We start from the raw sequence: 12,163 nt of genomic DNA on the forward strand, positions 1-12,163 counted from the left end.
GGCAGTCAGCCTGTGAGGCCTGCCCGTGCTGGGGGGCCTGGCAGGCCGCAGGCCGCTGGCCTCCACTTCACCCTTTCCCCCAAGTCTAAACAAACAGAAAAGGCATCCTGACAGGGCACTTGGCTGCTTCAGAATCACCAGCTCAAAACCTTTCTTCTTCTAAGAGATGGGGAACGTAGGGGAGGGGCACGGCTCCCCCATCCGTCACCCCAAGGAGCCCTGGAGGCTCCAAACTCCTCTGCACATCAGGCAGGGCCCACTCAGCAGAGCCCAGGGAGGACAGTGGAAGACAAAAAGAAAGGACGGAGGCTAATGTAGACAAGTGAGGACCCCCCAGTTCCACCGTCGGTACCCCGGGGGAGGGGGGTCTGGCCTCCCTGCAGACCAAGGGGAGCCTTAATCCTCCCCATCCTCTCTCCTCCCAAGACCTCCCTTACCCCAAAAAACCCCTTGCTGCTGCTTCTAAGGACACCCGGGAGACTACAGTTGGGAGTTCAGATTTGTGTGTTTGCTCAGAGTAAACTCAGGCAACTCTGGAGGAGGTGGGGCAGCACCAGGCCAGAAGGAGGAAGAGGAGGAGGAGGGGCACAAAAAGAAACCATCAGACATTGCTGTAAAACTAATTCACATCCACTGGTTTATTATCGATCACGGGGCATTTCACATCGACACTAAAATTCTTTATTGCAAGTTTTACAATAATCAAGTAAATTCAGTCCAAAAAACACAACGACCACGACGGGGGTGGGGGGCGATCCTACCTACAGACCCTCTCTCTGAACTGAAAGTTCATCTTGGTTTTTCTTTTGGCCTCTGGAACTGAGCAGCTCAGAGAGGCTCCTCAGATGCATTTCAGCTTTGTCTGTTGTCTCTCCCCCCTCCTCCCACCCCCCCCCAATAATACAAAAGAACTTCATAGCTTTGTTCTCCTTAAAATGACTTCCCCCTCACTAACCTCCCTGGTGCATTTTCAATGCAAAAGGCCTAAGGAAAGTGGGGGGAAGGAGGAGGAGAAGGATGAGAATTGGCTTAAAAATCTCTCTCTTTTTCCTTTTTTCTTTTCCTCATTTCCCCTGAAATTCACCCAAACCAGACCGTCACACTTGCAATATATAATTTTTGCAGCTTTTTTTTTCTCCTTAAAAAATAAATACCCCCCCAATCAATGGCCTTAAAAAAAAAAACCCAGCAGGTACCATGCTAAAGACAACATTACATGCTTGACAGTGGAAGGGAACAGGGCAGAGAGAGTGTTTGTTTATCTGTTTTTGTCTGTTTGGAATTGACAAGGGACAAGGTGGGGGGAAGCGAGAAAAGAACCAAAATATATATATATTAAATTCTATAAATAAGAGTCAGTTTGTGTGTGAGGGGAGGTGGGGGCCCGGGGTGGGGGCAGGGGTGTGAGCGCCGTTTTATAACCTGGTAATGTCCTCTGCCCGCGGCTGCTCCGGCGGCGTGGCGCTCTGGGAGTGGTCCTCAGAAGGGCCCGGGGTGGCTGCCGACAGGGCGCTGGGCGCGGCGCCGGCCGGGGGCGCTGACCTGACTTTGGTGTTGGGGAGGCGGTGGTCCTTCTTCCATTTCATGCGGCGGTTTTGGAACCAGATCTTGATCTGCCGCTCGGAGAGGCACAGCGAGTGGGCGATCTCGATCCTTCTCCTCCGGGTCAGGTAGCGGTTGTAATGAAACTCTTTCTCTAATTCCAGGACTTGCTGCCGCGTGTAGGCTGTCCTCGAGCGCTTGGGTTCCCCTCCGTTATAATTGGGGTTCACTGGGGGGGAGGGGAGGGGAAAAGCAGAGAGTGGGGTTCAGAGGCGGCAGGCTCCCCAGCCCCCACCCTCACCCCATCCTCAGCTCTGAGGAACAGGAGGCGGGAGCGGTGGAAATGAAGTCATCAAGCTAAATGGGTTATAAAGAAGTTGAAGGAAGCTGGCGACTTTGTAGTGTAATAAGAGGGGAATCCTCATTGTAACGACACTGAATTATTTATGCGCCCTTAGAAAGCGAGCATAGTTTTCACACATACATAACAGATCGTAGCACATGGCTCGGACTGCCCAGAGTAGCTAAGCCATAAAATTTATGGGGGATGTAATTACCCATTCTCGCTCGTAAATCCAGTTCAATTGTGCTAACCCAGAGTCGCTCCTGGAGAGAGAGGGGGAAGGAGAGAAAAGAGGACGGGGCCGGAGGGGGCCGGGAGGGTGGGGAGCGCCGGGGAAGGGGGGGGAGCAAAGCGCAAAGTTGCCTACCCGTGCTCACGTGGATTTTCTTCATCCATGGGTAGACTATGGGCTGTTTGCTGGCGGCGCTGGAGGGGTGATCGGGGGCTGGCTGGCTGCAGGCTGGCGGGGCTGGGGACGGGGAGGCGGAGGCGCCCGAGAGAGGCGCCGGCTCACAGAGCGGCTGCGATTTCTCGGGGTGGTGGTGGCCCGCCTGGGCCGGCCCGTGGCCTCGCGAATTGCCTGGCCCCTGGAGACTGGTGCAGCTATACTGGCGCTCAGGGTAGCTGGGGCGCGGAGGCGGTGGTGGGTACAGCTCCTGGTGGTGATGCTGGAATCCCGATTCCCTGGTCCGGCCGTAATATTCCGGACTGTGTTCAGGGATGTAGCTATTTTGCGAATATTCTTCGCATGGAGGAAATTTCGGATCGATGTAGTTAGAGTCCATCAAATACGAGCTCATGATCATTAATTTCTGGAGTGGAAAATAATTTTTCTCGCTTTGTCGTTTTTCTGCTCCATAAAGCCCTCCTACTAGCTAGCGACCCTGTAAAGTTACTTTCACCATGTGACTCCGCCGGCCAATCACACGGAGCAACCCAGTCCCCGGATAAGGAACCGAATCGCTTTATTCAAAATGTATCCAATTTTTTGTGTGTGTGGTGGTGGTGCTGCTTGGGGGGGGGGGCAGTGATGTGGGGTTAGCTGGCAGAGGCTGGGATGCCCCCCCCCCCCAGCACACACACCCCTCCAGACTGGCAGTCCCTTCCTGCTCGCAGCTCCGGCTCCACAGCCTGGGCACTGAGGGGGGTGGGGGCGACTCTCAGCCCCTGCTCGGGGTCTCCCCTCCGGCCTCCAGTGGGCCCCGGCTCCCAGGCTTTCCCAGAGGTCTCTGTTATTTGCCATGGCGTCTCAGTCTGTGTAGGTCACCCGGCAGTGCCACTCTTTTGCAGGAAGAGGAAGTTGAATGAAGACTGGAGTGGAGGTTGGATGGGGAGGGGCCCAGGCTGAGCCAAGGTGGCTGGAGAAAGCCTGGGGTGCCCCCCCATCCAAGGATACCAGAGTCCAGCGCCCCTCCCCCCACACACTCACCCAACCCTCTGGCCATGGGGCTGGCGAGGCAGGGTCCAAGCTGGACCAGGCAGGTAGAGGCAGCTGGATGCAAATGATTCTGACGTCATTTCTGGAGGTCTGGGGGTTGAGCCCCCCGCTGAAGAGAAACAGGAAGTGGTTGGCAAAAGCAGAGATCAGCAGCCGCACCCTCCCAGCCTGCCCAGTGACCCTTCCCTGCCCCAGCCCCGGGAGCAGGGGCTCTGTCCTGCTGCGGGCTCCGACATCCCCGGCTCCTTTCTGATTCCTGCCTCCATGGGGCTGACTCCTAGGGAGCCCGGGTAGAAGGAGAGCTTTCTACCAGCAGTCACTGCCCGGGGATGGTGACCAAGCCAAGGCCCCAAGCGTTCTTCTCTCCGCAGCCCCCTGGAGGGTAGAGATTGCTTGCTTCCGGCCAGGGACTGTATCCACGTAACACGTGTGTGTACATGTAAACACGCATTCCCGAGGCCAGCTCCCGGCTGTCTTCCAAAAGCCGAGGGCTGAGCTCACCATGCTGGGGAGGTGGGGAGGGCCTTGGGGGTGTCCAGCCCCTTCTCACCCCCTCCCTTCTTTCTGCCACCCACACGGACAGCAGCATCCTGATGGGGGGGGCAGCAAGGCCACAGAGGTGGGGCAAGCAAGGGCTGCTTTCCCACCCACCCCCTCAGCCTGGGGTGGCCACGTCCTGTCCCCATTCCAATTAACTGATCTTTCATGACTGCGAGTTGGGGGGTAGCAGAAGGGAGAGCCCAGGGAGGGAGCCGGGTCCCCTTGTTGTACTTGATAACAATTATAGTTTAAAATCATAGCTTGCAGAGGCTTGGCTATATTTTACTTGATAACAATAAAAGTGACACATAAAGTTAACTGTTTATGTTTTATTTATTAGACTAAAGCTGCCAGCGGTGGTAGGAGCGCTTGCCTCGTCGCTACAGCTTTTATAGGGTTGTAAAACGTCATAAATCAGTCTCGCGGAATCGCCCGTACTCTTTGTGTCGGCGGCGGCGCAGGGCTGGCGGCCGCTGGCTGCCTGCTCCCTCCTTTCCACGAAAAGTCGTAATGTGATTTTTTTCCCTCTGATTTTATTATTATGATCGCCGCCGTGATTAGTCAATCTACCTTTAATTCGCCGCCCTACGCTGCCTCCTCCCAGCCCAGCCTGGTTGACACTTGAATAAGTACCTTTTAAAACGGCATAACAAGTATTTGAGGGTTTAATTAGAACATCTGCAATTAAGGGAATGAGGAGGGGAAAGGGAAAAAAAATAAAGCCCTTGTGAGACGGAGAACGGGAGGCAGAAGATTCCCAGCCCTTCTCTCACAGTCTTTGGGATGTGGGTGAGGGTCTCCACTTCCAAACGAGGGCTCACCCCCGGGGGCTAGGGTGGGCCACAGGCGATGCCCAGAGGGGCCAGATTTCCCCCCACCCCATTGCCTTCGCTCCTCCAATGTTTTGGCCCCCACCCCAAGCCCACCAGGGCCAGTGCTTAGCGCTGCAGAAGCTACAGTTTTGGGGTTCCCGGACACTGTCTCCCCAGAGAGGCAGTGCCCCGCCCCCCCCCCCCCCACTGTCACCAGCTGGTTGAGGGAACTGGCATTCCCTGCAGGTTGAGGATCTCCTTGAGAGATTCCCACAAATTCCTGGAGTTGCCTGAAAATCCTTGCCCACCCCTGTCCTGTGAGGGCCGGCTGGTTTGGCTGGAAAAGGCACTTGAGACTGAGTAGTAGGGGTGGGGCATGCTGCTTAGATGTGGTGGTTTGCAGCTGTGTGACAGTTTGCTCTTCTGTAATTATCAGTGCAGGGGTAGGGAGACTTAATTATAAGTTGCTAGAAAAGGGCGTAGCAAACCTGTGCTGTACCCTGAACTACACAGATCTTAACTGTAGCCCATACGGCCCCAAGGGGAGGGCCCTAGCTTCCAGACCTCTCCGGTTGCGTAGGGGGAGGGTTGATAAAGTTGGAGAAAACCTCCTGGCCCCACCCCCAATCTCCCTTCTAGGCCTGCACCTGGCCATGGCTGCCCTGCCCCACCCCAGCTGGGCGGATTCCCTTCCCCACCTGGAAGGGAGATCTGCCAGCCCGGCTCCCCTCCTGCAGCCCTCACTCCCACCTCTAGAGACCCTCCCTCACCCCAGCCCTCCTGTCTTCCTAAGGCAGTGCCCAGCCCCAAGGTACAGCCCCAATGCCAGGTCTCTGATTTCCTGCAGATGTGTCCAGGAGCCCTTCTGCAGGTCGGGAGGAGCGAATGGACCTGCAGGGGTCAGATGGCCCCACCTGAATGTCAAGTCTGTCTTTGGTCATTACGGTTCAGAAAAGTATATTCGTACATACCATTGATATTTATTAAAATAATAAATGCCTCCTTACACAGCCATAAATACATGGAGTTCTTCTTCCAGGTCTGCATAGCTAATTCAACATGCACATCCAGAATAAGAAATCTAGGAGATTCTCCCAAATGTGCCCACCATTCATCTACATTATTTACAAAAGCCAAGACAAAACAAACACAAAAGCCCCCTCTCTTTGGCTCCTATAACCTAATAGCAAGGAAGATGCCTGGCACTTGGGTAGAAATGCCTTCGCCACACACACACACACACACACATTTTACCTGAGTTTTATTACAAGCACAGAAATAAAATCCTTTCCGAGGGCTCCTGCACTTAGCAATGGTTTAACTGGGCTGGGTACAGGCGGCTCTCGCCTCTGATGAATCTTGTGTCTGGTCCTGTGCTTTGCCCTCCTGCCTCTTGTCCTGCCAGCTCCAGGACCTCCACCTCCGCTCTGCCCCGGTTTTATGATTATTTTTATTTTTCCCGACCACCTTTTGCCAGCATCCAAACGCTGTCCACATGCCTTGCACCCCCACCCCATCTCCCTTCTAAATCTCGATGTGGTTTCTCTTTCGGAAACATGTTCCAGTACAAAGCGCTTCCCTTCTGACACCGCTGAAGAAAAATATGTGTCCATTGTGTGTGAGGCCTTATTGTGCCCGGATTACCATACTGACCGTTAGATAACCCATATTCCTCCCCTCCCCAGTCACAAGCTGCCGCCTGAGAGCCCTCAGCGGCTCCACGGATTCCATTCTGCATTGAAACCCCACCTCGCACACTCCCTGCATTTTCCGAGGGAGAAAAATACACGAGAGAATCAATTCAGGATTTGGGAGGCAAAAGGGAAAGAAACCCAGGGTCATTCCTCTCCTTACTCTTCCAAGTGCAGGGGGTTGGGGGGGTTGCTTTTTGTTTTTGGATGTGTTTTGTTATTGGTTTAGGGATTAAAAATTGCAACATACCTCTTTCCTTTTCCTCAAATAAATTGACTTTTAGATGGTATGCAATTAGGCAATTCATTTCATTTTTGATTTTTTTTTCTCCAGGCAACTCTTGAAAGCCTCAGACTAAAGCAAGACTTTTAAAACCATTTTTTTCTTTTGTGTGTGGATGTGTTGTATGTGGATATATGTGTGTGTGTTTTTGTCCGCTTCTGATGCCAGCAGGCAGGGCTAATGTATGCAAAAGAATATGCAAATGCTTAATTGATTTTTTCTTAAATCTCTTGTCAGTAAAAGTAATGAATTGGTCTAAAATGATTTTAATAACCCGGACGTGTCACCAGAAAATACTCAACCCCCTTTTTTCCCCCCCTTCTGGAATTGCTTATAGTCCAAAAAAAAAAAAAAAAAAAGAGAGAGAGAGAGAGAGAGAGAGAGAGAGAAGAAGAAGAAGAAGAAAAGCAATCATGGAATGTTAATTTGCCCCCCTTTAAAATATTAAAGATGAATTTCTCTTGTTTGTTCGGAGACCATAGGCAAGGTCCTCTCGTGGATTTCCCCGCCTTGCCTGGCCTTCCTTGGAATTCAATTTTCCTCAAATCTCGTTTAAAGTGGCTTTTTAAAAAGTGGCCGCATTTTAATATTGGTTAGACAGAGTGACCTGCATTTCACCTCGGGTGTTTGACTTGTTCCAATAGGTCACTGCCATGGAGTTATTGATGGGGAAACTCCATTGAAATTTGTCTCTTCGCAAATGGCCTTTAGATCTTCCAGCGAGTTCAATAACTAGTTATAATGTGGAAGGGGAAAAATGAAGGCCCTGGGCTAACGAATTTGATGTTTCATTTTTATGCTGGAGAAATTGTTAGTTAGAGGTTGGGCTCCCCACCCCCTTACTTGCTCATCCCAGCTGGACTGACCCCCCCACTCCCATCCAAGACTGCTTGGATTATATCCCCCTTGAAAACTTAGCCTGGGGGAGAGGGGGTCCCTTTCTCTCTATAATGCGAACTTTAATTCATCTTGTAGGAATATAGTTGTTGAAAAATTCTGACTTGTGCATTCTGGAAGCTTGCTCTGCTGGAGGTTTGTAACCTGGACTTTCTGGGTGGGTGGGTACTTTTACTTTTGAAGGAGCCTAAGTGTGGCTTGAGAGGATCTAGGGCTGGGCTGGCCTGAGATTAGGGTAGCACAGATGCAGCTCTCTGCTCTGGTGTTCCCAGAATTAAGGAAGTGGTAGCAAGTTGGAAACCTTTTTTTTTGGGGGGGGGGGTGGATAGGGGACTGATGAGGGCATTTCCAGGTGCACTATTCTTGGTCTCTGTGCCGCCAGGGACCCATAGAATCAGGCACCCTGGGGAGTGAGGATGGCAGTGATTGGGAAAGGCTAAGGGAATCCTGGTTCCCTCCAGAGCCAGAATTCATGGATATTTGGCTGGGTAGCCTCTTGCCAAAGTCTGCTCTTTGCCACAAGGGCGCTCCGGGAGACAGTTCAGTGACCCAAAAGGATGCTTTAGGCCGAAGTAGGGAGAGCAGAGGAAGATGCCAAGGGGTGAAAATTTTGTTAAAGTCCTCCTTTTTTTTTTTTTTTTATATTCCTTTTTTTTCAGTTCTCAAGGAGTGGGAGAGGAAAGGGCAGAGGAGGGGAGGGAAGGTCTTTATTTGATTGTCCACAGTGAAATCGGGGGAACCCTGGGCTCCTGCAGAGCAAGCCTCCGTGAGGAAGGATTTTGTGGGGCCGACCCAGCCACAGCAGTCCGGTGCCATTCCTGACCCCAGTGATACCGGAACACCTTTCCCTCACCAAGCAGAACTCCACGTACACCTCATCTCCTCCCTGCCTTCTCCTTGCTCGCCCAAAGGGGTCCAAGCTGGCTTAATCCCAGGAAGCCCACCCGCATCTCAACCCAGCCCAAACCTCAGACCCCAGCCATCCCAAAGGCACTCCCTGAATGGGGGGGGGGGGGGGGCAGGGGGGTTGGAGGAGTCCAGCCCAGGGGAACTACCTAAGTGCCTGAAACTGGGGCCTGAACCCCAGAAACAGCACCCTGGGGCCACCTGGATCCTCACACAAACTTGCCTGGGCAAATCGGCGGCTCCACCGAGACCTGGGGAGCAGCCCTCACCTACAGCGGCGCATCCGAACCCCAGAAAAAGACGGGGGGAAGCCCGAGAAGTTCAGGATGCGGCCTGGGAGAGGGCCCGCGGTCCGCTTTTCCCAGCCCGCGGGGATCTCTGGCGATCTGTCCCAAACTTCTCCACAGCCCTTTGGCGCGCTCAGGTCGCGGCCGGCGAGCACAATCCCCGCCGCCCGCCGCTCTCCGGCCCCGGCCCGCACCTGGGCCGCCTGCTCGGAACTCGGGACCTCCAGCCTTGGGCCTCGCCCCCTCCCTGTTTTAATTACGTGATTGATTTTCGCTTGGGCAGCCTCGGGACGCCTCTGCCTCCGACTGAATCTTTCGTCTCCCTTTTTGTGTTTCTGAGTCCTCCCGACCGGCTGTCACGGAGGAGACCCTCGGGGCGGTCGGCGCGCCTCGTGCGGCCTGGGTCCGGGTCCCGGGCGGCGGCCTTGCCCCACACGCGCCCGCCGTGGTCCTCGCCGCCACGCGGGGCTCCGCTGCTGCGCTCCTGCCCATTCGCCTTCCTCAGTGACTTGGTGCTGCATCGTCTTCCCGGTTTGGGTTTGTCCCCTGAAGCCTGGCCTCGGAGCTGGCCTCTGCGCGTTTGTCTTCCCCGGGGTGGGGGGAGGTGTGCAGGGGACATCGAGACCCGAGGATGCCGCCCGCCTGGCTGCAGGCTCGCGCCGAGGGGAGCCCCGGGCCCCTTCCCGCAGACACCTGGGCCCCGCGCGGGCGGGCGACCAGCGCCGGGAGGAGCCAAATCCGCCGTAACTTCAGGCCGCTGCACGCGAGCCCGGCCGCCCGGCGGCTCGTCCCGGCCGCCGGCCGCAGCCCGTGGAGGGCAGTTGGATCTGATGTTCGCTCCACAGCCCCAGAGGCCCCCTTGCCCTGGCGGCCTCTGTGGGCACCGGGCGGCAGCCTCCCGGGGTGGCTGTGGGCACCCGCGCCCAGGAACTCCTGTGCAGCATTCTCCAGCGCAGGGAGCCAAGGTGAGGCGGCGGCAGGGGGAGAGGGGAGAGTCTCTTTTGGGACAGGTCGGGATTTAGGGAGAGGAAGGGGGCGACAGCAAAAGAGTCCCCTTTCCCGCTGTGGCTGGCCCCCTGCCCTTTCTCTCCTCCCCAAACCCTTGCTTTCCTGCCTAATCTCTCATTCAGTTACAACTAATAAACACTTCTCTTCGCACTTCTCCACCGCGTCCTGTTCATTCTTTGATTCTTTCTAACAAGGCAGCAATGACTTGATATGAGCGAGATTTTACGAGTATCTTTTTCTCCTCTGGGAGAGGAGGGGGTGGGAGGGTGCTGCTCACTGGGGAAGTTCAGCGGAACTTGAGCTGGCCACAACCTACTCCCTGTCCCCTGACCCGCAACACCCCAATGTCTGTCCCCCCCAAACCCCCTTCCCCCACAGCGGTGTTGCCGGGTAAATAAGAGTCCGCCCGCCTGGCTATTAGGATTCTGAAGACGTTGGCATCTGTAGCAATCATTAGTCAAAGCCGTGGAAGCCAAAGGAGCCGAGGAGTTGGACAGAAAAAATCTTGGAAAATGATATACAGGAGCCGCCGAGGCATCAATCCCGGCCGATAAGAGCGCGGCTGCTGAGAGCCAGGCGGCCGGCTTAATTGGGCCCTGGGCACCAAGAACACTGAGGAGGGGGCACCTCTGGGCGGTGCAGAGGCCCTGGCATCATTTGGGCACCTTACAAAGATAGTTGGGGGCTGAACGCCCTTTTCTCCAAATTTCAAAAACCCTATGGGAACCAAGAGGTGCTGGACTGGAAGACTCTGTCTCCTTTCTCCCCTGCTCTTAAGTGGCTGCCTTGGAAGGTTGTGCGGGTCGGGAAGCCTGGGCTGGGACCCCAGCAACAGAGACAGCCCTAAGGGAGGCCTGATCCCCACAGGGGACAGCGAACTCGGTAGAGTAGAGATCCTGTCTGAATCACTCGCTTTCAAAATCAAAAGGTATTTGCTCCCCAACCCCGCTCACCTGATACCTTTTATAGGAGCACAGAGACACAGGATACAGTAGGGTTAAGCCCTTCGGAAAGGGAATCTATGCCCCTTCACACGGATGTAAGCATTACAAAACTGTCTCCTAAAGAAATGTCCCAATGTTTAAGTTTGTAGCAAAACTGAGAAGACCGTAAAGATCTCCAATTTTGTGGCTTCAATATGTAGCAATTTTATGGCTTAGGGCCCACATATAAATTCTGCTAAAAATCTCAAAATAGAAACTGAGCAACTCACACATGGTTCTTTCCAACCGAGAAAGAAACTAAGCCAAATACTCATTTAGACGTTTAGCGAGAGCTGTGCCAATACACCGCGGCATGTGCATCCGAGCACTACGCAAAGGTTGGTTATGTGCACCCAGGAAGGCAGCTGAGGACTGCTACGTTCACTGTGGATCTATAAATCTAGAGATCTATAAATCTGCATCTAAATGTGGAGCAGAGAGGGGTGGGAAACATATTTCCTGATTTAGACAGAGAACGATCTATAAATACATTTTCACACATACAACTATAGGAGTGCTGAGACACGTGTGTTTGCTTGGAGTCCCTGGGGATGAAGAGGATTTTTCTAGTGCTTGTGCATTTGGGGTGTCCCAGCCCAGGCTCTGAGAAAAATGAATGAAAGCAAACTAACAACCTACGGCCTCATTTCCCTCTCAAGAGGCGAGAGGCGCACTGCACGGGCGGGCGGTGGATATGCGCCCCGGCGCCCTGGGCGCCTGGGCCCGAAGCTGAAGGAAGTAGCCCAAACTCAGCAGTAGGTGGCCGGCTCCTCACTTCTCTAATCTCCCTAGCCCTGGGCTCCGAGGGGAGAACTTGTAGGGGGTTGGGGTGTCTTTAGGAAGGAAAGGCTCATTATCATTACAAAATGGAGCCATTGAAGGCAAATAGGATTTCTTTTGGAGACAGCTTGGTAAAGAGAGCTGGGAGAAGTCTGTGGGCTTCCACACACCCCTTGCCCCCCACCTCAATGGCACACGACCCAGTCACGGACCGTGAAGTTTCCTCCATTCTCGCCCTGGCTGCTGGGCATCCCTGAACTCCTAGCTTGTCAAGAAGGGGCTTGGAGAAGGGGGTCACCGAGGAGCCCCAGAAGAGAGAAGAGCCTGCTGGAGTCCCCGTATCCATATCCGCAGGCGGGCTCACAAACTGCTTGCCTTCGCTGTTCGGGGCTTGGTGACTGCGGGGTTGGGGCACTAGGGTTTGCATGGGCAAAGGAAAGAAGGTATGATTTTAAAATCTGGAATCTTGAGGGGAGAAAATGCAATGACCAAGTAGCCCCCCACACACACCTTTTAAATCGGAGGCCAAGGGCTTTAGGGACTCTGGATGTCCTTTTATTTTTCTCCTTTGGCTTATGGGGCGGGGTGGGGGGCAGACAGGAGGAACCTCAGGTGGGCTTGGGGCAGTGCAATCCAATCTAGCTGGCCGGGCC

At 54.2% G+C, this 12,163-nt stretch overlaps 1 protein-coding gene across 4 annotated transcripts in view; it reads right to left on the reverse strand.

Annotated features, from left to right (window-relative positions):
- Positions 1-619: 619 nt before the first annotated feature.
- The window catches only part of HOXC4 (homeobox C4), a 36,818-nt gene continuing 25,274 nt past the window's right edge, over positions 620-12,163 (reverse strand). For 2 of the 4 annotated variants that reach the window (XM_062203556.1, XM_062203555.1), the window contains exons 3-5: positions 3,315-3,432; positions 2,253-2,697; positions 620-1,771 (exon numbers count right to left, since the gene is read on the reverse strand). In XM_062203556.1, the coding sequence (XP_062059540.1) occupies positions 1,416-1,771; positions 2,253-2,697; positions 3,315-3,432 (919 nt within the window). In that variant the 3' untranslated portion in view covers positions 620-1,415. Of the gene's footprint in view, positions 1,772-2,252; positions 3,167-3,314; positions 3,433-3,633; positions 5,325-12,163 lie in introns of those variants that run through there. The other 2 variants (XM_062203554.1, XM_062203557.1) reach the window with 2 other exon arrangements.

Source organism: Lepus europaeus, chromosome 10, assembly GCF_033115175.1.
Source record: "Lepus europaeus isolate LE1 chromosome 10, mLepTim1.pri, whole genome shotgun sequence".
Lineage (NCBI taxonomy): Eukaryota > Metazoa > Chordata > Mammalia > Lagomorpha > Leporidae > Lepus > Lepus europaeus.